At 41.4% G+C, this 26,885-nt stretch overlaps 1 protein-coding gene across 2 annotated transcripts in view; it reads left to right on the forward strand.

The window, feature by feature from the left end:
* The window catches only part of asic1c (acid-sensing (proton-gated) ion channel 1c), a gene marked incomplete at its 5' end in the record, with an annotated part of 73,145 nt that overhangs the window by 34,274 nt on the left and 11,986 nt on the right, over positions 1–26,885 (forward strand). Inside the window, one exon of one of the 2 annotated variants that reach the window (XM_079285071.1) lies at positions 23,740–24,381. The exons of the other annotated variant lie outside the window; for it this stretch is intronic. Within the exon in view, the coding sequence (XP_079141197.1) occupies positions 23,740–24,381 (642 nt within the window). Of the gene's footprint in view, positions 1–23,739; positions 24,382–26,885 lie in introns of those variants that run through there. 2 annotated transcript variants of the gene reach the window in all.

Consider the following 26,885-nt stretch of genomic DNA (forward strand, 5'->3'; position numbering starts at 1 on the left):
TCCTGTTTTTCTCTCCTCACACCCTAATAACAGCCAAACAGCATGAGTGTGATCGGTGTGAGGGGGCAAATAGATCGAAAGACCAATTGATCACTAAAACGAACAACCTTTCTAGAAGTTTCGGTCTGATTGAGCATCTGGTTTGTGTACAAAGAAGTCTATATACTGTATAGATACCAGGGATTACGTGCATAATTGTCTCTTTAACTGCCCTGGTGACACCCGTAAATCCATGTAGATTTGAAGTGGTGTCTCCAACGTACCTCATTAAGACCTCGCGCCTCTCTTTTCCGTCCCTCACAGTTCACAGTGTCAGAGGAAAATGATTTTGTCCCCAAATTAGAGACCGCTGCAGCACATGGCTTTGGCTCTGCTGTCGCCCACAGATTTGTCCCTAAGAGCATTTATCATGGGTGGTCGGACTCGTTTGCCTTCCTGTATGCTATTGGTCATGGAGGCTTGGGAGTAATAGGTGGAAAGTCGAGTCCTCTTCCACTGCCATGTACCAGCGCCTCTCACTGGCACCCAGGCCCACTGTAATCTCTCACACGAGTGAAGTTAAATTAAACTGAAAGACTCAGGTGTCAGAAATGTATGAGCTCGCCGTCTGCAACCACTGGAACTACTTAGATGTCACTGTGTTTTTTTGCCCTTAGGCAGGAATATTATATTATACACGGGGATAACGTTTGCTTCACATTAGATAAATCAGCTTTCTCAGACGCCACAGAAACAAGAAGAAAATGACAGCCGTCATTTATTGATGTTCAATCTGCTGTGCAATCTGATGAATACATTTAGTTTGAATGTGGTGGCTTGAGTCATCTTAAAATGAAAGCGACTGAATGTGACATCCATGAGAATGGGGGGGGGGGGGAAATCAAATTTCACAGAACACAAACGTCACAAGTCTCCGTCGAGACCTAATCTGGAGGCTTGCCTCTGCTGACAGGAGCAGATCTGGACCAGGATAGATAAATAGCTTGTCTACACTAACAGAATGAGTTGTGGCTCAGTAGTTACTCAATGATGGAATACACACTGTGTGTGTGTGTGTGTGTGTGTGTGTGCTTCCATGTTCACACACTGTCATTAGGATTTACCAGCAGCACTATATTCATTACTTCATTAGTCTCATGTATCCCAGGTCTAGGTTGAGTCATACGCTGTTAGTATGCGCCACAGCTCCGTGAGGTGTATATTATTATTATTCAAAGTTGATCTGCCAGCTGCAGCCTTGGTGTGTGTGGAGAGTTGCTGTTGTGAAACAAAAAGTAAATTATTATCCAATCTTAGTTGCATGTTTTTTTAAAAATGTAAATACAATTTGGCACACCTAAACAATCTCGATGCCTTTTAATTCGGACGTCAATATATTTTTTTCAAAGTGTTGAGTACTTTCACTCAGAAGAAGTAGCTTTTGTTTGGAGCAAGGCAGCTTTTTCTGAGCTTTCACACCGCGAATATAGGCATCAACCAAACACATTATGTCTATATACTATAGTGTCAAACAGGGAGGGTCCATTGGTCCAAAACCAAGACTGCAAATGTTGCTTACTCCTTCCTACTTTGACAAACAGCGCAGACCAGATCCGCTCCTTCCTTTCACAATAAAAGCCCTAGACATGTATCTTAGACTGCGTAACTGTCAACCAGAGGGAACTCAAATTCACTAATAGCATTTCACTTAAAGGAAGCTCAATAAAATATCTTACAGCAGCTTATAGGATACAACAGCACTAAAATATCTTACAGCAATAAAATATCTTACAGCAGCTTATAGGATACAACCTCAGACTGTCTGACGCTGCTCTGGGTCAATAGGGCTTTTGCACATCTATTCGAAACCTTTATTGAAAATAGTGTTACTGCCGCAAATTCAAATCGCTGCTGGTATGAATAGTTTTGATGTGAAGTATTTCACATTTTCATGTCGTATTTTCTTCACAACCCCTCCGTGTAAAGGCCGTAATCCAATCCAGTACAACAGCTCTTCCTCTGTCTTCCTCAAACAGACGGCAGGTTTTGTTGCGGTGGATAAGGGGTGAGGACAAGGGGTGTTCATTCAACTACATTTAATACTGAGGTTGTAGATAGTGGGGGTGTTGAAGTGGCCTGCATGAGGTTGAAATGTGTTTCTAAAGTAAATGGGGTGGGCAAATGTAAAAATCAATACAAAGCAGTCCAATTCAACACCACTGCAAACCACAGATTCAACAATAAACATATGGTGAAATGAATACCTGTCAATTATAAAATATAATGATAATAATAACAATAGTTTTAGAGCACTTTTCAACCAAGAACAATGTACACATAAAAAGAGTATTCATGATAAAATGTATACATGAATACAGAATTTGAAAACAACTGAACATTATTATCTTTGTGAAAGTAGAATTTGCGGCTCAGCTGTTGCACTGGATTGCATTAGATTTCACAGGAGTAAAGAATCTCTTCTATCCACGAACACTGTTTCTGTCACAATAGCACATTTCCACAATGCTGTATATCTGGATAAATAAACATTGCCACCTGCTGCCAGCCTCCAATAATAGAATCAGGACACAAAAAAAACATTCTTTGAAATGCCTTTTTTTCACTGTCACTGCATTCACTGGCATTTCATTTTTTTTGTCATAACCAAATAGATCACAAATTGGCTGTGAGAAAATGTCAAACGTAGAACCTTCCGGAGCACGAATCCTTTTTTTAATGTGCGTCTTTAGATATATCAACAAGCATTTAGCACCACAGCTTAAGGATCTATCATTTCACAGATATGCAAAGGCAATGCAGCTGTTTGAATTATAAAAGTCTCCTGTTTTTGTTGAAGACCATACTACCTGAGGAGTGAAGGCTGTGTCGGTAGCGACCGCTTGGTGAATGAAAGGTGGAGGTGCGTTGCAGATAGCTCTGAGGCACACAGGAGAGCTTGTTAAGGAAGCAGCTGTAGAGAAATGATCTGCTAATGACAAAAAAACTGCTCTGAGAACAGCACATGCACTCAGCCCAATGGGCCCTGGTACAGGATGTAAGCCTCCCCTCCCAAAAACGGCTGAAGTGAAAAGTTCTCACAGTTTCAGTTCAAATAGCCGAACAGATCGGTTCTGGACACATTGCCCGGAGACTTGAAATCCAGAAAAGGCTGTAAAGAAGTTGAGGTAATAGCTGAGCAACAGTACAGCAAGAGAGGTCAGAACATTGTTGATCTCTCCAGAGCAATGGCTGCTTCTGTGGTGTGTCATTTATGTCTCCAAAACAAGTTACAGAAACTCTTCAATTAAAATAACTCTGTACTGTATGACATGTTCCATATGTATAAGCCTCGCTTTATTTTGTCTCTCAGGCGTTGCCTGTCAGATATTTAGAAGGAAGGTAATTGGTTTCAGTGTGTTGTTCACACGTCCCTGCCACAACACACACACATTCGCTTTAACTGATTTATTGAACCAAATAGAAAGATAATATCAAACATATTAAAAGTACCATCAGGAGTGTGTGCAAATTATGGATGAACAGGCAAGGCAGCTTTATTTGTGTAGCAGTGTCAATAGCATGGAAGAAGAACATTTGAAAAGACAATGAAAATGGAAATATAATAGCAAAACAAGGTTGTGTGGAATAAAAACAGACAGGAAATTATGAACAATAATAAAAGTTAAGTTAAGTTTGAGTGCAGTAATAAAAAAAACACATTTAAATAAGCATTTTAATCAAAGGAGTTTGTCATATACATTTTAAATTAGGGCTAGGCCATCTGGCCAAAATCTTCTGTCACGATAAAAGTAATTTCATGTCTCTAACGATCAAGATTTTTAATGTATTCTAATAATTCAATAAATAAATAGTCTATATGAAATAACCACGTGGTTTTGTATACTCTTGTGTGAATTAAATACGACTATAAATGAAAGATAGAGTATTTTATTTAAGAACCAGTATAATTCAGATTACAGTTCAATGGACAGTGAGGAGGTAATAACTCATAATCTTTGAGATTAAAATGGCAAATGTACAAGAATAATCCACAAATTTGCAAGGATATAGTCATACCAGTAGTTTGGCTCTGTCATTCTTTTTACCTATGGCCCTAATACGCCGTTGTACTTTGCAGTCTGTATTCAAGGAGAGCATGAACTTAACTAAGGCTTTCTCCGTCTTGTCTTTATTCAACTGAAGGAAACGTAGTCTCGTCCAGTTGTTTACTTCCTGTGAACACTGATGCAGCGGGAAAGGTTTTGCAATTTGCAAAAGACGTAAGCACGAGTCTAACCCGCTCAAAACAACAAACCAAATACCAGGGGAGGGAGAGCGTGACTGACTGCCTCCGCCAGCTTATAAAGCCGAGGAAGCAGCCAGCACAGGTGTCAGCCATCCCTCTGATGGACTTCCTGCTAATCTCCCCGAGGGAGAAGACAGCAGACAGGAGCCGGCAGCACTACAGGGCATCCTCATCCTCATCCTCATCATCCTCCTCCTCCTCTGTTTTTAATTTTCCAGACGTCTTCCCGAAAGCGATCAAAACAATCAAGATTCATCTAGTAGTATATTAATTGGTCCGGAAGCAATTTATAGCCGCTGTAATTAATGGCTGTGGGAGTGAGTCGGAGGCAAGCTTGTGGTCTCAAGGCAAACTTTACGCCCGGCATAAATGAGCAGAGGGAGTAATTCTTTATTGATGAGAGCTGTCCGGGGCCTCCATTCGACTGTCATTGCTAATCCAGTTAGCTTACTATGTAAAGCAGTGCAAAGTCAGGGCAAGCAGGGAGGACATTATACTGTTGAGCTGCCTAAACACCCCAGTCTATTTAACAATATCAGCATTCCTCTAGACATTATACTGTAGAGCTGCCTAAACACCCCAGTCTATTTAACAATATCAGCATTCCTCTAGACATTATACTGTAGAGCTGCCTAAACACCCCAGTCTATTTAACAATATCAGCATTCCTCTAGACACACATGTCAAACTCAAGGCCCGCGGGCCGAATCCGGCCCGCCACGTCATTTTATGTGGCCCCGCGAATCCGCCAGCAAAACCAAAACAAACAAAATATTTTTTTTTTTTGAAATTATGAGATAGCATGTTGTCTGTGTACCGACATTAAAACTATCACAACAGGTGGACAGGAGAGGCAACAGCCCGTAAAGCGGTTTTCCAACAATTGAAAAAGGTCGACAAATAATCCCAAAATGTCCACGAAGAGAAAAATGTATGCAAAGGGAAGAAAATGTAATGAAAGATGTGAAAGCGAATACATGTTTGTGCTTCAAGGAGAACAACGTGTCTGTCTTCTGTGTTATGAGGCGTGTCGGTGATGAAGGATACAATTCACGTCGGCATTTTGACACCAAACACGGAGCTAAATTTAGCCTCCAAGAAAAACATCAAATTGTCCAAGAATTAATAGGCAGACTGCAATCACAGCAGAATATATTTACACAGCTACAGCCCAGTGCATGCTAAAGGTGTGTGAGCAGTGCTCCGACCAGATGCAGACTTTTACAAATGTCAGTTTGTGAAGAAACACCATCGCAGACCGAGTTCATGAACTAGCAGCAATCTAACAACACAGCTAGCTAAGAGACGAGCAGGTACTCGTCTTCTTCACTATCTGTTGATGAAAGCAGACAACACGGATACATCATCTATCCATGTTTATCAGACCTGACTCTCAGTGAGCAGCTCTTGGATGTAGCTGCCATGCACAGGACGACGACAGGGAGGAACATTAGTGATGCAGAGAGGTGAACACAAACAGCTTTGAACAAAGTTAATGTAATAACTTGTTTGATATTTGTCTTTGTTATTTTCTTTAATAGTTTGATCTTTGATAGTCATGTGGGTTTCTTAACCCTCAATTAAAATGATTTATGTTATAATAACAGAAATGTGTTTAAATATCATTTTTCATTTATATAACCATGTACAATATTTTTACACTTGAATAAACAATAATCAAATGCAGAGAGTTATTTAACAATATTTTAGGAGAAGTTAGTTATACAGTCTTACAGTTACAACCGGCCCTTTGAGGGCGACCGTGATGCTGATGTGGCCCAGAGTGGAGATGAGTTTGAGACCCCTGCTCTAGAACCTCTCATCTTGACTATATAGGGATCAGACTACTTATCTGAGATGATGAGTAGTGATGAAAGATCCAATGGATTCCATCAATCAACATCACACCGAACACTTGGATAAATTTGCTAAGATTTAAAGGCGGGAAGAGCTTTTTACAGATGAAGAACTGAAGAGGACTCCTTTTCTTTTGAATCAAGGTTCACGTCGTATCTTTTTCTGCAGCTTTCAACAACGTCTCACTGGGCTCAGGTCTCATGGCGGGGGCTTTGTCGTCTTTGGTCGTTTTTTGGGCTAATCATTGCAGTTTCCAAATTGTGTTGCGTTCTAACGCTACTGCCTTTATGTCTGAGGTTTGTGATTCTTGTAAGCAGTGGGTTAACCTGTAGTGGGCCATGTTGGAGTGTGGTTTCATCTTGATACCTGTAATAATGGAGGAGAGCTGGTCATCGTTGTAAAAGCCCTGCCAGGCTGAGTGAAGCATGGGGGCCTTGATTGTGTCTGCCTGGGTGCTGGTTGTCAGTGGACATTAACTTTTATCATTCACAAGGCAACAAATATACAACAGTTGGGTTTCAATTTTATTGGGCTATATATAGCCCGGCCACTATGAATCCAGAGCTGGTTCAGAGCTACTGATGCTGAATGGAAACTGTATCGATTTGGGACCATTTACTAAACCATTTACTAAAAATTCCATGTTAGCAAATTCAGATTGGAGCCATTATTATCTGGAGACAAGTGTTCATTGGCACAAGTCAAAGACCGTCCAAGGCACAAGTAACAGTAATCCTTTATTCAATTTCAAGTTGGAAGTATTATCTAAGTTCCTTCCTCAGTGATCAGAGAGCTGAAGTTCTTCCTAGCAAATAACCAGGGTTGGTTTTTTTTTACACCATCTTCAAGGTGGAGTAGTGGGTCATTCCTCAGACTTCAAGGTTTGTCTCCTAATGACATCGCAGATTAGACTCGGCCAACTTTCTCTATTTTCGGCGCAGATCATATTTGACATTGACAAATCTGGACTGAGTTGTCCAAAACCATATAAAATATGTTCCTCTCTTAACAAGGTGCTTCAGCAATGTTCCCCGACACCAAGACAAATCTGTGAAATCAGTTTTATATATTTCTCAAAAGTTCCCTGTTTGAAGAGTCAAGGGCTCTGCAGTCTGCGAGGGCACGGACGTTGTGTCAATGCCATTTTAGATGATATTTTCATCTCACGAGTGTTTTCAAACTGCTGGATGGGAGAGAAGTCACCTTTCATTCCCCTTAACTGTACTTACAGCTAATTGCTGTCTTAGATGGACGAAAAATTATTTTTGAAAGGTCCTTTTAAATTACCCAGTGAAGCTTTTCTGCCTTTTATACTCTGTGTGATTACTTTGGCAGCTGTATGAAGTCCTCTGCTGGTGCCTGATGAATAACTTTCAGCATGGAATTAGACAGTAAATCACACAAGGGAGGGGTTCTGACATACAACATTCATAGGCCATGCTTTTTGTGAAGCAAATCCAGCAAAACAATGTGAAACAATCGGCTATAGCATCTGCCCTTTGCTTTTATGATACCCAATTTATCAAGGAGTCTCATGTGTTAGGGGGTCAATACTGAAATATTGAACTTCCTCATTATTTGTTGACCAATTTCCTACTTGCCACAAGAGAAACCAGCTGCAATCTACATTCAGTGAAGTCCCAGATTCTGATGAATGGCATTTATCAAATCTGCTTTCATGAAGTTAAAGTGGAGAAGTTGATGAATAGCAGCCGATACGATGCTGGTGTTAAAATGTGTAAAATTTGTTGAGCATTCAACCAGAACTAAAACGGTCAGTTAACGGTATCAATCAATTGAACGTTTACTGTTTCCAGCCTCGTATACTACATATTTGGTCGTATTCTAAACCTTTTAGGAGACATAAAGTTTGCTCAGTTTGAAGTGACTGAAGGCGGTTAAAAGCACTGGAAAGAAGCCAATAAGTGGACTTTGAGCCAAGAGTTTGTTTTGTCAAAATAGGTCAAAAGTCAAGAATGAACTTCAACTCTCACAGTCTTTATTTAGCATTTGCCACCTTTGGGTGATTTGAGATAAATACTTGGATGAACCTTGAAGCTTAACATTGAGGAGTTTGGGGTCCAGGGTTTAAAACATTTAGAAATGAATCCCAGCACTGCTCTGTCCTTCATTTTAATGAGTTTATTTGCATACATGTTCATCATTATCTCAGTCGGGCCCATTGATGTGAAATGTGTCGTTACAATAATGTCAGCTCAGCACTTTAAATCTTGGCTCCTTCCCAGCTGTTTTGATTTGATCTGTTTTTGATCTCTCTACATGTGGTGAGACAAACTAGGAAAGACTGTGAGTTGGGAGACAGTTGGATAACGTCTTTGTAACTTGACGTTCCTTGCGCAGGACGGACTCTATCAGCTGCAGGGACACTGTTCTGCTCTTGTACTCTGACAACTCTGTGGAGGAGGCCAAGCAAGAACTCTGAAAATAGTCATCAACACTCAACATTTGGACGTCTGAGTGGTTGCTGGGTTGCACTCGACCAAAGAAGAATTTGAGGAGCTGAGGGACGATTTGAAACCGTTATTCCTCCAGACTCTTTTAATAATGACCTTTGAGCATTGTGAAAATTACATTCATGTAGCCACCCGTAACATGTCCGCCGTCACATCCAGCAGACTAACTCTGGCATTCTCCACACAGTCCCAATACAAAGCCGCTGATGAGAAAGAGCACTTAGTCTCTGAAGATATTAGTAATCTTGACACGTGTGAATGCAGCTTCGGCTTCTTCTCACTGTAGAGTGAAAGAAAGTGTTTTCGGGCACACAGAGAAGCCATGATGTACTGAATTGCTGATTTCTTACAGCAGCACCTTGCCCAGTACACCAAACTTGAAGCATCTGGAAAACCTCCACAGTGTATTGATTGAGTATAGTAGCTTGCACTTGGCTCAGAGTGTTTGACCATTTTCCGATTTGCTGTAGTTGATGGAGAAAGATTACTAATTTTTACCCACAGGCAGCAGAGACCAGCAAATATGTAGGCTACTCAGTGCTCAATTTAATGTGCTCAGCATAGTGAAAAGCTTTTGAATGAATTTACTTCCACTTAAAGACACAGAACTACTCAATGACTCGGCAGACTTTGCCTGAAAGGAGCTTGTTTGAAGACGCATATTCTTTGAGCCGCTCCGTGTCTGAACTTCTGTAGTTTTGATGTGTCTTCGGACTCGTCGCTAAACCCGACATTGTCTAAATTACTTTTCTCTCTTTTACATATTCGCTTAGGGAGAGGTCGCTGTGGTTTCTTTAAAACATCATTTTTTTTCTTCTTCATTTTGTCAACTCAAACATCAGCTTTTACATTTGGTTGCCTTTGTGTTTTGCACAGCAGTGGCTAAAGCCAGCGGAAGGAATTATACTGCAGCTTTGGCATAAGGTTTGTGTTTTATGAGCTTGTGCTTGAAGTTAGACGACGGCCAAGAAGAAGTTAGTGTATGTTTTCTGTCCTGTGTGTCTCTCTGTGTGCTTGTTTCTTCAATAGTAAACACATTTTAATGACATTCGGTGGAAAATTACAGTAGGACATCAGCCAAGGAGCAAGTGATATGTTGTTGTTGCATATCTGGTGGTCAGATATTGCATTTATTTTTTTTACATTTTCATTACTTCCTTGTAAACCACTTAATTTTTTAATTAAAAATATGTTTCGTGTATCCCTTGATTGTTGCAGTGTACACAAAGACAGAACATTGTGCAGCCTTGGCAGTGCAGTGTTGTTAGGCATTCATTCAATAAATCCGTGTAAAGCCTGTCAAAAAAACAAAGTGGCAACAAGTGTCAACAAATGTATGCATTTGTAAGTATGTCGTTATTATAAGGTATGACATGTTCTTTTCTTGCTAGCATGAATTAAGTGAGGGTGTGAGGGCTGTGTCAGCATTTAGTGCAGACACACAATGACAAGCCCATTGGTAATGTTAGAGCTGTTAAAGCTGCTCCAATCAATACTTTACATTAACAATGGATGTGTAATACATGTGAAAGGGGTCGTTTGTGGGGCCCGACCCGCGTTCCCCTCAGCTCTCTGGAGGGCTTTAGAGTCGTTCAGCGCAATGTTTTTGGTTGTATGGACAGCAACACGAATGTTTTCATTCACCCTCACCGCTCTTATTCACCTGGCAGCCGTTTTTTGAGGGGAAAAAGCTCCAAAGACCTCACTGTACGTTGCGCGCCCAGCATCAAACAGAGCGAGTGACCAACTGCTGAACACAGAGCAGTATTTAGTCTACAAGCCATCAGTTTGTGTTTCCCTAAGGAGTCGGTGAAGACCAGAAGAACAAAGCTTAAACGACAGTCAATGTTGGCCAGAAACACGACTCCATAGGAATGCTAATGTTGCCTCATGGCCACTGGATATGTCAATGGGAACTTAGGGCTCTGCAATTAATCAATTTCAATTACGATTTGGGCTTTCAAAGGTTATGAAATTAAGATAATTGACAAAACGAGTATTGTGCCATATTCCGTTTTGCATTGACGCTGTCGTGTTATCTTGTGTTGTAAATCCAGCGCACCTAATCCGCCCCGCTCGGCTCGGATCCCTTCGTGGGAACGCTGTCCGTCCCTCGCAGGGTGTATTTCCACCGTGGTAGTGCACAACGACTGTCTCTAGATTGGCTTGAAAAGGCCCAGGGTTAAGGTTTACACCACCTACCGGACCTCACCACTTGGTGCCCGCTGTGGTGGTTTACATACATAATATATCCACTTTTGGATTGCAATGCAGTGGACATCAATAACTCTGAAAGTTCACTGTGTTCATAAACTTTATTGAGACCTAATGGGCTTAAACCCTGCAATTGTTTTGTCCACTTGGGGGCAGCAGAAACAAGTTGGGAACACAACACTGATATATCATCAACTTTTACGTTGACTTGCCAAACCTTAGAGCAAACAGTTGCTTGATTACAAATCCAGCAGGTACAGAGCAACATAATCTTTCATTTGGAGTCAAGTCAGTGTCCAACTGATGAATGTAACTCAAACATTCACCCTCCTTCTGTCTGTTTTTTTTGCTTCTACCTACATAATTGATTTATTAAGGGAGAGGGAAAGGTGTGCGGAAGGTGAGCTCAGGTGATGTATGTAAGAGCGTAGAGATGTGGATGATGAAGAGAGAATAGTGGGTGGAGAAAGCTGATAAACAGGAGGTCAAACAGGTATATTTATAATAGTCCTGACAGGGGATTAAAGATGTTGCTGAGATCTTTGCTTGGCTAATTTAAAACTTATTTACTTCATTTTAAATGAATGCAGCACTGAGCAAATCAATTTTGGTCGAGACAGATACTTATCAGGATGCACTGAAATAACCTCAGGTCTGCATTCTGCAAATATACGCCTCTGCCCATGAGTTGAAATGTATGCAGGAGAAGGCATTAATTATTGATGCTGTTACAAAACACATGATAGGGGGGGGGGGGGGGGGGGCTGCAGCAAGATAGAAGATGATGTGTGCTGCAACCTAAAGGGATCAGCTATGGTTGTATTGACGAGAAGTTGAGGTGTTTTTATTCTGTCCCTTTCACTGGTTTTAAAGAGGTTATTGAGAATATGTACAGTGGATGGATGCCTGCTTTGACTCCCAAGAGGGACTTATATCATTGTATTGTGTGTAATCGTTAAAGGAAGTTCAAGAGGGATGATGTTAGCCTAAAGATTATAAATGTTTGGCTCCAAGAAGATTGCCAGGTTTGAAGCTTGTCAAGTGCAATAAGCTTAATGGGAAGCATGAATGAGTAAAACTCAACAAGGTCCAACAATGTTTAATTTAGAAAAGCAGTAAACTATTCCCCCTGTGTGGCTTCTCACTGGCTAATAGATTATTGCGGTTGTTCATGCAAGCTCAAGCTTTTTGTATGCAGCTGTAACTAAATGTGATGCTAAGTGGGAATTGCTGACATTTTGTGTCTGCAAAATGTCAGCTTTTCAGGACCTTAAAAGAACAGCCGAGTTTTTAGCTTGCAGGCCACACGTGCAGTCTCCAATGGGTTGTGATTGGGGAACAATGTTTTTGGACCCATTAAAGAGCATTACATTTAAAGAATAGCCCTTCAAGTTGGAAGCCCAGAAAGCTTCCCTGGATAAATCATGGTTGCACAAGCCAAAATAATTTGTGTGTGTTAGCGGTCGCTCAATTAAATATGCCTCAGTTTGCATCTTTGCCTCTCTGCTGTATCTCTGTCCGTTCCACCCCTCACGACCCGCAGTGGGATCAGGTCTTACTTCCCAAATGAAACCGGATCTCTTGAATTCAATGTGCCCTCTAAGATCTCAATTGGGATTGGTTGATGTAACAGTCCATCGCTACTTCCCAGATCTAGACATCCAACCCCTTACCCTCCCTCGGGTGCCCAGAGGAAACTATACTCCGTCTCCTCCTGCCTCCCTTGTACATTTGGTTTAAGTGAACCTCCCTGTTAGCACCAGTATTCAGCGGGTCATCGCTGCAGCAAGACCACATCCAGCAATCCCTAACTTTCTAAACTCTTGGTGATAATGGGAGCCCCAGAGGAGGAAGCGCCACGTCCGCCGTCGGACATTACAGTGTACGGGGCCAACTGTTCCCTCCACGGCCTCAGCCACATCTTCCTGCCCGGTGGGGTGACTATTCGACGGCTGCTTTGGGCCGCCGCATTCAGCTCCTCCCTTTCCATCTTCCTGTTCCAAGTGGCCGACCGTGTGATCGAGTACTACCAGTACCCCCATGTCACCATCCTGGATGAGATGGACAGCCCCATCATGTTCTTCCCGGCCATCACCCTCTGCAACTACAACAAATATCGAAAGTCCCAGATCAGTAGGAACGACGTCTTCTGGATGGCCGGGCTCTTGGGTGTGGAGCAAGGGGACTTTGACGACTTCGTGGCCGCGTTGGGCCAGCCCGCGGACGACAGCAAGTTTTTCCCCAGCAAGACCTTCAACATGCAGGAGTTTGTGCAGAGGGTGAGCCACAACATAGATGAGATGTTGCTTGACTGCAAGTATCGAGGCAAGGACTGCGGTCCAGAGAACTTCACTACTGTAAGTAAATCGGTGGAGACTGCATCCGAATTATTATGGGATACACTCATCCATAGGTGGTGAGCTGTGAGAGAGTGAAGAAGTACAACCTTCAATATTTCAGAATTTGTTAATGGGATTTGTTAAATATTTGTTAAATATTTAGATAAAAATATTTATCAGGAAATTGAAAAAATGTTGTCACTCGGTACAAAAGCTGGAAAGCAAGAATTGAACATATGCAGAAGCCTTTGGCAACAATGCCAACAACTGTGAGCTGTTCATCATAATGCAACGATTTGAATGCTTCATTCTGCCCACGGTGAAATGAAATATGAGTCAGTTTATGTTTATGAACACCAGAAGACATTAAAGCAGAGCTCTGCTGTAAGAAGGCTGTTCAAATGAGCGTCGTCATGATGAGACGCATACACATCAGATATCATTCGGGGATACTTCATTCAAATGATGTTGTCATTTCTTAATTGTTTCTTCAGTAATGGTCCCATAATCCTTTAAAAACAAATAATGAACGGCATGTTTGTAGAGAGATTAAGTAGCTCGAGGGGGAACAACAGGTATGGGGATGTTTGACAGGACTAAATCTAAGGAATAATAAGAACGCAACGCTTTGTCTCCGTGTTCAGGAGCTGCCACCAACAGCAGAAATGTATTTCTTGGGCTTTCATGGCGATGCCAATATTTATACTGTATCCAATCCATCATTTTGTGACTACTATTAATAGTAATTTTTGTTGAAGGAGAAATGAGAGTTACTTCCTCAAGAATTGTCCTCAGAAAGATGTAAACCACTGAGGTGCCATATGGTTCAACAAATCTCTGGTGACGTCACGCATCGTGCATTATGAAGTGAACATATGGCGTTTTCAAGACCACGAGAGTTTCTTAATACATTAATGTTTTGTTTTTTTGTAAATCCCTCAGAAGAAGGATCCTCATAGTAGCAATGGCACCAAATGTTCTCGTTTCTTGTCTCATCACACATAACAGAGCAGTGTCACCTCTGTAACAAAAAGGTGATTTTTTTTATTGACTTTTGTGCCTTCATTTTTGTTAAATCCCATGCTTTTTTCCTCCTCATTTTTCAGGCCTCAACCAAAGAGATGAAATCATGTCAGCAGGATTTGACCGTAACTTAATCGTCCTGCTGCAGAGACAGGGGAAGGATTGTATTTCGATGAAATAGGCCATTGATTTGAGCGATGAAAGCCGAGCACCAATATGAGCTTGTCATGCTGCACAATTTCTTTGAGAACCAGCATCAGTGGAAGTGAGGCAAATGATTCATACTAATTACTTAGCAGGTCTACAGTGGCAATACTGTTGTTTTGTGGGAGAGACGGTGGTTTATGTTAAACCACACCTCAAACCTGACATCAACTTTAAGCAGAGCTTCAGACCTTTGTTTTCCAAAATCAAAACGGCACATAAAAGCAGATTTCTGATACCGATGTGGTCAGTCAGGTGACCTTGGCTCTTTCACATCCACATGCACACAAAGGGCAAATTTCAGCTAAATGTCAGAAACTGGAGACGCTCTGAGGGCCTAAGTATAGAGGGGACTAATTAAATATTCATGGCGCTGCCTGAATTCCCCCTCCTCAGCCTGCTGATCTTACTGTGGGAGGCTCAGAGGCAGGTCCTCTCACAGGAGATGAGATGTGATGAAATTGAGATTACCCACTTCAGGAACATCAGCGCGGGATGACTCACGCATTGGTCTAGACAACATCTGATAATTAGCTCTCTGCATGTGGAAGAATCTGTGGAAAATATGCATAAGATCACTCAAATGCCTCTGCTGATGTATTTTACTTTTGAGTGTTATGCAATTGTACGTTAAAATAGCCTTTTTCCTATTGGAAAGACTTAAAGTACTGTTATGTCTGCTGTCTTTTGACACATTGCGTTGTATGATACTTCAATCTTCGCAGTATTTAGTATATGTCTGTGTATGAGTACGTGTTTGTGTGCTATGCCTGAATAGGCGTTTTGTGGCGTAGTCAAGACAAAGAAACTGTGGCTGAAGAAGCTACAGCATGCCTACAGTGACAGGAAGGAAACAGATGTTTCTGCTAATGACTTGGATGTGGGTGCAGTAGCATTGAGAAATCTTGTAGAAGAAATACCCGCAAGTGCAATTATTCCCTCTGTACAAAGTAATGACATCTTTTTTTTTGGGGTGGAGGATTCTGTAATTGGATGGAGGAGAACGAGTCTCAGATATTTAAAAGGCGGGCAGATGGTAGATGCTAGATGCTGGAATTTTCTACCCAGTGCTATAAATATACACGGGACCAAAGCCTTGAATGAGCCTGTATCCTCTGCAAGACTTCGTGTGAACGAAAGTTATCATTTTTCTGTGTGTATCACTCAACGTTATATTAAAGAAAACATTATCCGATTTTAACACAACTGTCAAACAAACAACTTTCAGGCTTTGTTTCATTACCAAAATGAATCTCATGCCTCCATCTTGTTGCCGTACACACCTCCGTGAACCGGTGTGTGTGTGTGTGTGTGATTGATTGCCCCATTAATAGTCAAAAGCGTAAGCACGCCCAACTCACTGCTGTGGATTAAACCTGCGAGACTGGCTCTGACCAAATAAATCATCTGTCAGTGTGTGTGTGTGTGCGTGTGCGGGATGCATGCGGAAATTGGTTGTGATATCATTTGAATCGATCACCAGCTTAGATGATCAGCTGACTTGCGCTAATGCGAAGAGTTGATTCTAATACATTGACTCTGTTACCCGTGATCCTGTGTGGTGTAATTACACTTCCTGCGAAGGTATCGGGTCGTGTTGACACGAACCGTTTTATTATTGCATGGTGGTGTGTCTGTGGTGGCTGGGGATTTATTCGGTGTCGGCCAAACCAAAGGCAGGATGTGATGCTTCACTTCATCCACTGCAGTATAGTCTGGAGGCTTTAGAGGTCAAAGAAAGGAAGTAAAGAAAGCAGAAGTCGGGATTGAGTGTTAGACCTGTTCCGAAATAGGCAGTATGGGAGAAGAGACAGAAGAGTAGCAGCTTATACAAGAGAGATAGATAAGGGGGGGGGAGGAAATAGAGTTGAAGGAGAGAGCTAAGACAAAGGAGAGAGAGAAAGAAGGAGGCTGTGCTGAGCTTAGATTGAGGCGGGACTGGGACTCGGCTGAGGAGACCGGCACCATCGTCGTGATTCAGCCTGGCTTTGGAGTCGAGCCCACAACTGGAAGCATATTAGGAGAGATGAAGGGAAGAGGTGTGCGGAGGAGCACACAATTACAGCGCTGCTTGGAGCATGAAAAAAGGGGAGGGGAGAGATAAAATAAAGCTGGAATAAACAAATCTAAAGGCAGCGAGTGTGGATGACAGGCCAGATAGCAAATACCTAAAGTGTTTGTTCCATTACTCAGTGTCAGTGAAGGCCAGTGCGGGGAGCCACTGTTACTGTACTGTAAGTGCAGTATTGGCAGGCCAATCAATGGCGCTGAAGAGGAATAGTGAGGAATTCATAGCGGGGGGACGCTGCGCGTCTATGCTTTTTTTTGCTGACTTGCACATCAGGGAGCAGATATTACCAGAGGCAGACGTCGGAGGTGCCAGTTGACGGAACCTCTTAATAGTATTAGCTTGCTAGGTGGAGACATTGGACACAAGTGTGGCTCTGTCCAAAACCAATAGTGCCATTATGTTGTGTTCTAGATTATCAGCCTTCTGGCACCGAGCGATATCCAAACAAAAGACTTTCCAGACTTTCATATAGTTTACCATATGAAATATCTAATATATATACTAATCAACGATGGGGCAAAGAATGGACTCATGGTTTCCTACAGCATATCATTCTGATCTTAGATTACCTGCCATGCCCATATTTAGCTTCTGTTTCCACTAATGGCCTCTGGGATCTATACGCTGCTCCCTAAGACGATATAAGCGATGCCTTACACCTTCTAAAGTGATGTATCGCTATCTTCTGTCACGTAAACTGAGACAACGCGAGTCACAGGGGAAGCGGACATGACAAATTGTTGGAAACTGCAATGAGAGAGAGAGAGAGAGAGAGAGAGAGAGAGAGAGAGAGAGAGAGAGAGAGAGAGAGAGAGAGAGAGAGAGAGAGAGAGAGAGAGAGAGAGAGAGAGAGAGAGAGAGAGAGAGAGAGAGAGAGAGAGAGAGAGAGAGATATCCAGCTGAGCAAACAAGATGAGAACATGCTAAAAAAAAGAGAGAGAGAGAGATTATCTTTGCAAATGAAAGTACCGGTGAGGAAATATGAGGAGTGAGTTTATCAAAGTGTGACTGCGGGGCTGCAGACTGAAAGCTTGAGTGCCGGCGCTCAGCGTTTTCTGACTGGAATGGAACAAGGGAACAAGATGGCAGGTGTAGCCAGCAGCATCTGTTTTTTATTGATACAGACTACATCTGCTCTCCACCTGGTCTGCCGGGGGGGGTAATCATGTACATGTGCCGTGTCAGAGATGTTTACAATTACCGTGCTTAGCCCGGCATTTTCTTCTTATGAAAATCTAGTATCTTATACGAGGTATTTCTAAGCCCCTCTACGCTTAAAAATCCATTCTTGCTTTCCTTGCATTACTCATGCAGCATACAGAGTGGCTGTGTTGTATTTCAAGGAGGTTAGCTCATTTAGAGGCAGGCCACAAGATGTCTCCCTCTGCTCAAGAAGCTGCCCGTCCACCAGAGTGGCATCCCTGATTGCAAATGTTTTGCCTCTAACCGCCTGCCGTCTGTTCCTGATTCACATTAGTTTGGTCCTCTTAAATCACAGCACAGAATAAGACTTTCTCAGGTCCAGAAAAAAGGTTTTCATGTGGATCTGAGTTTGACGTGCTGCGTATCGAATGACTCCATGGGGAAATCGGTACTCAAGGTTGAACAAACTCTGTATTTCTTTAGTGTTCAACAAATCAGTTTTATTCATTCAAGCTTCATAAATGGTTTTTTATCCGAAAGTTCAAGACTAAAACTGACAATGATCTTAAATTCATTGAGTGAATTAATCAAATGTAATTCAGTCACATTACTGTCAATATGAAACACAGTAAGTCTGTTTATGTGGAGCTGAAATGATAATTAAATTACTTGATATAGTGATTGACAGATAATGATAAACTATAGATTATAGTGATAATACTAATACGTATTGTTATTATTGTCATTTTTATTTATTCATCATGGTAAGGAATATTAATGTATGATATTAATATATTTATTTTCTCTCAATTTTATAGAAAGAATTATGAATTGCTAGAAAATAATTGACATATTTATTGATAATAATAATTATCATTAGTTGCTGCCCTATTTCTTATTATGTTTACTTAAGGTTGCAACGAACTAACTCTTATTATTATTTTCATTGTTGATTAATTATTATCCCAATGTATCCTAATCATTTAGCCGATTAAATGTCAGAAATTGTGAAAAATGCCCTTCACAATTGCCCCGATTCAAATTGCTTGTTTTCTCTGCACAAAAGTCCAAAGCACCCAAAATATTGTGTTTACATCATTAAAGATTAAGAAACGCACCAAATATTCCCAATTTAGAAGCTGGAGCCAATTGATTTTTGGCATTTGTACTTGACTTAAATGATACATGGTAACCAATGAACTGATCCGTTCAGCGCGACATTAACTGGACAGTACTGTTGGATAGAGCTTTTACTCTTCCTCATCTTCGTCTCTGCCCCGTCGGTGCTGTGTGCATTTCTGATACATTTTATTCTCACTGGCCCTTGAAGGAGCTCTTCCCTTTACTCAGTCAAAATTCTGCTCCTCCTCCAATGAGACCTCTGTGGTACGGTTCAACTGGGCTTTGACATGAAAGACGATGGTGAGTGTCGTTCGCTGACGGCCTCCAGGATCACTGAGCTGGTCTTAAAGCCGGCCAATAAATGGACAAATCTGAAAAGTGCTTCTTTCAAATAGTTCTACTTTGCCATCAAACGGCAATCGGCTGCTCGTTCTCAATTTGGCAAATTGTATTACACCACGATTCACGAATTACATGCTTGAATACGGAGACAGAGATGAGAAGTCTTTGCTTCCTCAGGAAGATAACAATAGAAGTGTGGGAGCAGCAGAATGTGTTTTCATAAGGAGGATAGCAATTTTATAGAGACGAAAAAAATCATTCATCATTATTAACTGCATTCTGCCCGGAGCGCTTTATATTCTTGAGTGATTGCAGCGATGTGTTGGAGGGGATATTTTAATTAAATTAATGATTTTGCTAAATTATTTTTCAAATAAACACAGCTTTAAAAAATTTGTCACACTAAAAGGGAAAGCCATGTTATAAAAAAAAAAAAAAGGTTCTAAAACTGTAGACTTCAGTGCAGAAGCATTATTGCAGAGTGTTACACCAGATTGGAAAGCTTTGTTGTTTCATTGAGTCGATTGGAAATGATGAGACCTTCGGCCATGTTGTATTTCCAATAACACAAGAGAGGAGGAAACGCAGACTTCTGTTCAGAAAGCTACACAGTCCACTGCTTTGTTGTTCAATAACCCGGCACATCATTGATTCTGCTACAAACAACTAAGAACATACACTGACGAGACTTCATTCAATTCGTCCAATATTTGGAGTTCATGCACTAATCAATATTTTTATATGAACAAGTAGTAACACATTCTCGAGGCCAACTTTATAAACTAACATGTCAGTGTTGTGTCTAAAGATTGTTTCACTTCCCCAAACAAACGTATATATTAATGGAGCTTTAAGGTTTACCTCCCTGATATCTCCACTTTTTGGATGCAAAGCAGTTCAATGACTCTGAATTATGATTACCAGACACGTCATCTGTTTCTGCTGGATGTGTAAGTAAGAAATGACTTGCTAACAAGTTTGTTTGCAGCTTGTTTCTGCTGCCCCCAAGTGGGCAGAAACGGCTAAAGCAGGTTTAAGACAAAGAAAAGAAGGAAAACCTCACAATCGAGAGGCTGAAACTCAAGAATGTTTGGTGTCTTTGCTGGAAATATGACTTACAATGTTAATTGAGTAACAACATTGAGATTACTGATCGTTTCATCTTTAATAGGAACCTTCATGTAATCCGGTTATCTCGTGAGATTAAGATCTATTTGACAAGACAGAATAAGGAATAAGAGAGGACAGAGATACACAACCAATCATCGACATTCCTGAAAAGGTCCAAGGTTAAATGTTTAAAAAAGCAAAGATATTAAGTAACGGGTCTAATTTATATTGCATTGGGTGCTTGAAACCAGACTTGTGCTCTAGTCCGTTGGTGGACAAAACGATGATTGTCATGCATAGCGTCTGGAACGTCTGCAGCTGAGAATGATCAAATTGCGCTTTGGTGCAAATTGCTGACGAGGGACGATTCGGAGACCAGGAGAGCCGTCCGCTGAGCTTCTATGGGACAAATGAGCTCAAGTAATTAACTCGGCAGTTAAATGTTCCTCAAATCTATCGACGTTTTTCCAAAGAAACCAAGAATAAAGGAAATGAACGCAGCTGGTCATTAAGTAAAGAAAGTGTGTGAGAAGATGTTGTTGGAGATATTTATGAAGCATTAGTATTTCTCTCCTCTTTGTATTGCTTTGTTTTTGGAGGTTATCCCTGTTGATGCCAAAATAAAAGCCTTTTGTTCACTTTGACTGGATCGTTTCCAAACAAAGAGAGAGAATCTTTCATTATACAATTAAAAATAGACTATCTGGTTGTTTCGAAGAATAAAAAGCTTTCAACATATGGCTAAAAAGAAAACAATGCAAAGTATCTGTCTTGCCTGGAAGAAGGAAAATAACCGGCTGGTGCAGCAGACATGACATACAGCAGCTGTTAGGGGAGCTGGACCCCAGCAATTCATTTAGTAGTTTTGCTGCCGGAAAGCTCTGAAAGCTCACGGGGAAAATAACTGTCATTACCACAACACTGAAGCTGTTACTGTGGATTATTTTTATTTTCCACAACCAGACATCCATTAATATTGTCAGGCTGTTGTTACCACAACTCTTTACCACACAGAAAACCGTGCTGTCTCTGTCTCTTTGTTATGAATTGATCTCTTTGTCTATAATTAAATTGAACTGTTTTCAAATAAACTTTGTATTAAATGAAGTTTTGCATGTTCGTGAAATACCAAATGTGCTGATGGGAACAGATGACTCCTTTTTTTTAATTCTTCTTCCTCCGCAGTGAAGTGGTCTTGACAAAGTTAACGTGTGATTACCAAACTCTTCTCAATGTTTGTAATAATTACATCCAACAACATCAAGTGAAGCAATCAAAAGACTCTTTCACTTCTGTTTACTTATCACTTGTCATTGGTTTTGATCAAAGGAAAGCATTTCAATTAGTGTAAGAGGAACTGGGCATTTACACTGCAGCATTTAGGAAGACAATGTATGTAGATGAGGAATGCACCACAGATCAATTCGACCCTTTAAAGCCGGCTTTGTGGCGATCAAACAACAGAAGTCTTCTTCTGCCGTGTGACGTGTCTACGTGGAGAAAAACTGATGACGTAAAGGATTCCTCAAGTCCTTTTTGAATCCATAACTTTCAAACAATGAGTCCATGTTCCACCAATTTTCACTTGATTTTGTGTTTTCGTGAGTTAAATGAGAAGGTTATATTTGAGTATGTAATAGTATGACGCTAGAAAACAGGAGCTTTAATCTCTAAAGTTTGCTAATTTGCTATTTCTCGTTGAATTAAACTGTACTAAATCTGAAGCGCAAAAACATTAAATTGAGCACAGTGACTTCCTGAAGACAGTCTAGCTGTTTCCCAGTGTTTTAGTCAATGCTAAGCTAACGGCTTGCTCGCTCTGCCTTCATATTTAGAGAACAGATAAAGAAGAGATGTCGATCTCATAGAGGAAAAGGTTATTCCCCAAATTGTCAAACTATTTCTGTAAAGTAAAACTTGTTTTTTTTCACGTTTGCTTAATTGTCACAACTATTTCATTCAAGATGAAACAGGGGACATTAAAGTGGCAATCTGGAAGATTTTAATGTATATAAATGTTGAGTCACTATTGCAGAATGAGGTAACTCAGTGACGACTGAGCCGACGGTCCACTGAGGAAATGATGCAATTGCTCTATATTTGCAGTATTACAAACCGAGTGCGGCGACATTCCCAGAAAAAAATGCTGCTTTGCAGTTTTCCTCCATTGTGTACAGACACAAAATGTAACTTTGGACACATTTATGATCAACCAGGACTGAAATATTACGGATTGCCACTGAAATACCCAATCCATTGATTGATTCAGAATTGAATCCAATTGTTTTAGTCCAATTTAGTCTCAACTTTCAAATGACACCTCTACTCCAACAACACACATTAATCCAACACTTATTCACTCTTTCAGAATCCTTTTTTACAACCATTTATCTCCACAGCAGTCACATTACTGACTGAAAAGATTCCAGCGAACATAATGAACGAGAAAATAATCTCAGTGCGAAGCTGAGCCTTCTGCCAAACAGAATCCTCTGATGGGCTCACATAAACGGAGCGAAGCACCTTTAATATCTTCCAGAGCCACATCTGCATGCAGCAGGGTGTCAGCCCTCATTGCACTGCGTTTGTGAAATTACATTTGAAACTGGCAAACGAGGAAATGTGCCATTACGGATGTTTTCCAACACATTCTGAGGATTTTGCTGTTTTTTATCTAACTATCCGACTCCCCTCACTTATCAATTATATAGATTTGTAGATCCACGAGCAACCTGGGGATTCTCCAATGTTAAAGAATTTCAGACTTTTTCTTTTTCTGTTGCAGAGTTTCGTTATCACAATTATTTCTACTTTCAATGATAACCCCCACCCCCCTCCCCCCTCGTCTCTCTTCTATGCCATTGGAGGTCTACTTCATCACCGGAGGAAAAACAATTTCATCCACTGGCTCCACCTCATTCTCCATTCGCATGTAGAGAGGCACCAAGCTTTATATTCCTTTCTGCAGGCTGCAAGTCAACAGTGTTAAAAAAAAAAAAAGCATCTCTTCAATCTGTGGAAAAAGGGAGGAGTTGGGTTCCGGGCAACTTCTGCACAAAGAGAAAAAACACCGAAATCTGCAAGTATTGTCTGCCACTGGAGAGGGAGATGGAGGAGTGAAAGATCAGAGCAACAGGGGTATCTCCGTATTTTCAGAGTGATTGCCTCCGGGAGTGAAGCCGTCGCTCACATCTGCAATTATCACGTCCATTTATCTATTGATGGAGGACTGGTGATGGTTACGCTTGATGGTTTTCGTTAATGGAATGATTCAGCTGTTTCTCTCATGAAGGAATCAGTATGTAAATCAATTTTTACCTCCCCCAAGGAGCTCAGTTCCTCGGTTTTGTTTTAAATATCTTCGCAGCAAAGAATCTTCAAGCCTGAACAGTGGGACAGCTGCACTTTGGGACTCCAGTCGCTGCTACCTGGAATCTGTGATACACAAACCTGGACATGGTTGTGGGGAAAGCCACTGTGTGTAAATGTGGGATGTCTAGGGTGGGCTACTAAGAAACAGCATACGGTGAAGCGCTTGCCTTGACACAAGCAATTATGGTTAAAGCAGCCACGTCCGAAGCAGTCGCCCTGGGGCCACACAAAGGCAATGGTGCCCAAGAGACCCGTCTCCGTAACACGGAGTCCAGCTCGCTCAAACCAACGTGGAAAGAGATCACGTTCAGTTTCATAATGAAGACCAAAATCCACGGTTTGAAGTTCGTCTTCTCTCCGGACAAGTCGATACCTCAGCGGGTCATCTGGACCATGGCCTTCTTCCTTTGCCTGAGTCTCCTGTGCACCTGGTCCTGGAATCGAATCCACTACCTGATGTCCTACCCGGCCATCACGAAGATCTACATGGTGTGGGCTCACAACATGTCCTTCCCAGCCGTTACCTTCTGCAACAAAAATGTGTTCCGCGTGTCCTCCCTGACCAAGGACGACCTGTATCACAGCGGCTACTGGATGGACCTCATGTACTCGAACCACACCGTGATGGAGAGCAGCCTGTCCATCCTCAAAGACAGCCACAAGCAGGGTCTCCTGAGCCTGCTGGACTTCGACAACTACACCACGCCCCCTGATTACAGCATCAACACCACCGAGATGATGGGACGCCTCGGCCACCAGTTGGAGGACATGCTGCTGGAGTGCAGGTTCCGAGGGGATACCTGCACCTACAAAAACTTCAGCACTGTATGTACAGAAAGCAAGAGGGTGTTTGTCAGGTGTGGATGTGAATGTTGATGACAAGGTGTATTAATAATTCATGCGAGCGTTTGACGACGCAGCCTCGTTCTCTCAGGGTGTTTGAAGGTGTCGGTGTTTGAAAGCTGCAAACAAGAAAGCCCGTCCTGTTTCTGGCTCTCAGACACAACAGTTCTGTTCATGTTCTGAAAACGTCACTCAAGGAAACAAATACGACGTTGCCTTCATGTTGTGGTGGAATCTCAATGTCATGTCATCATCAATGACTTCTGCATTACAGTCTTTCGAGTTTGTCGCTGCAGAGTTCTCGACTTTCCTGTTGTTTTAACGCCTTTTTTTGCTTCATGTCCCGTGACAACAGTATTAAGGAAGAAAGATTAAAGCGTTAATAATTCAGACGTCGTAAATCAGTCCAAATTCAAATTGGAGCTTTCCTAATTAAACATCTGGAGGGCAGGTGGAACACACGGTCTTGTTTCAAAAAGGCAGCTGAGCTTTCCATTTGACGCCAGACGTAAGTCTTTAACACCCATTCATGTTTTGAGTGAGCACTGAATGCTGCATGGAGGAAGTGGGAGATGTTTGTGAACCATAATAGCGCCATTCAGAGTGGTATTATTTCTATCAAATGCCTTTAACCGCATCTAGAATTTATTTAAAAGGCTCACAGAGACTTGTGCAGTGAGAAGTATGCATGCAGAGGGACTCATTTATTTCCACTGCACTGAGAATAATTTATATCTGGGAACACAGTCGTAGATTTAACACTAACCTGTCACTGGCATCACATTTCACCACTTGCCTCTGTAGGTCTGAATATCTACAGAGTCCTCAGAATCGACCCTGTAACTGTGACGACTTCGACTGGTCTTGAGCCAGTTGAAATGCAAAGTCCTGCACTCTGCGACGTGTCCGATGTCCTTGGAGGCTTCTCTGTTTTGCACAAACCTGTGCAGATGCACAATCTTAGTTTTGGATTTAAACGGTGTTGTGTTGCTCACATGAGACTGAATGAAGCTCCCGTTTTTATTTATCTTAAGTTGAATCTGAACCTTTTAAAACCAGGTCCCCTTGTCACTTTGCAGAGCTCATTCGGCAGCAGAGGGAAAGGACCAAAGCGCTGTCTCCGTCTGTCTGAGCTGTGTGTAAGTCCGTCTGTGTGTGGACACGGAACGCTGCCTCTGATCTCTTGAGAGCAGCTTTGCAACGCTGGTTGAGTTTTTGCTCTGAGCTCGACCTCACCACCACACTGTGTAAAGATGAACCATTAGGGGACATCCCTTTACTTTCCAGCCTGCATGCTTACAAATGTGAAGTTTCATTGATTCCAATCAGCCTCGATAAGCCTTGACATTTTTGTTTTAGATGAATTCAACTTGAATTCTATCATCTTCAATGTTTATTTTTGTAATTGGGCACTTGCATTTTCTTTTTGAGGTCTAGAACATTATTGAATATCAAGTTATTAAAATGGCAATGCTTGATATTACTGTAATTGTTATTACAGAAAATTCCTTTAACTTCACAAATATATAAATATTTCAGTGCTGTACATTCAGTGGTTTTAATCTACAATGTTAAATATTCAAACGTGACTAAATTACACAATTAAGCCTTTCTATGCCTCCATAGTTTCATGATGATTGATGATGTAGTGGTGACTCATTTACAATCCCCCCCATTTAAGTGTGTTGTTGTGTTTGTTGGGATCAGGAACGAGTAGATGTTGATGCAGATGTAACTGCGATGAAGTTCTATCTCAGGCTTTACAGTACTGTCGGAGTTGTCACCATTTAAAATGGTGTAGAACTAAAATGACGACTGTTTCTTCTGCAGGTTCTGATATTGTGTTGAAATGCAGGAGGAATATATATTCTAGTTCCTCGGAGTGTTGCACAACCAATCAATTCTACAGTCTGATAGTCTTGTTGCAAATTGATGAACTTATCTTGAGTTTGCTCAACACCCTCGAGCCGTATTCAGAATTTTAAGCTTTCTTAGTCTTTATCCAAACTTTAGAGTTCAGTTTAAAATGTCAACATTTCTAATCATCATACTGATTTGTTTTTACTTGTTTGGCAGAGGATGGAGAATTTTTTCAATCACAGAGAATATCCAATAACTTGGGGGGGGGGGGGGAAGTGTGTGTATCTGTCAACTGTAAGCACCGATGCAAAAGCTGAAATTAAATACCGTAACTTCAGCCAACTGGATTAATTAAACGGGAAAGATATTTGGTGTGAGCAAATGGAGATTGCACATCATGCGTTAAGTACCGCTGAGCTTTACTGGCACAGGTTCGGCCTCTCAAGAAGTTTGTAAGTCAAGAGACACACAAATATCTTTTACAAACCCAATTCAGAGTCGGTCTGTGTGTCCAGAGAGCCTCCACCTCAGATGTTTCTTATTAAATGACTGCAAAATAGTACATTCATCCTAACTTACTCGGGGGAAATCTGTCGTGAAATTGGGTAAAGATTGATAGCTGCTGC

Source organism: Melanostigma gelatinosum (genome assembly GCF_949748355.1).
Source record: "Melanostigma gelatinosum genome assembly, chromosome: 15".
NCBI lineage: Eukaryota > Metazoa > Chordata > Actinopteri > Perciformes > Zoarcidae > Melanostigma > Melanostigma gelatinosum.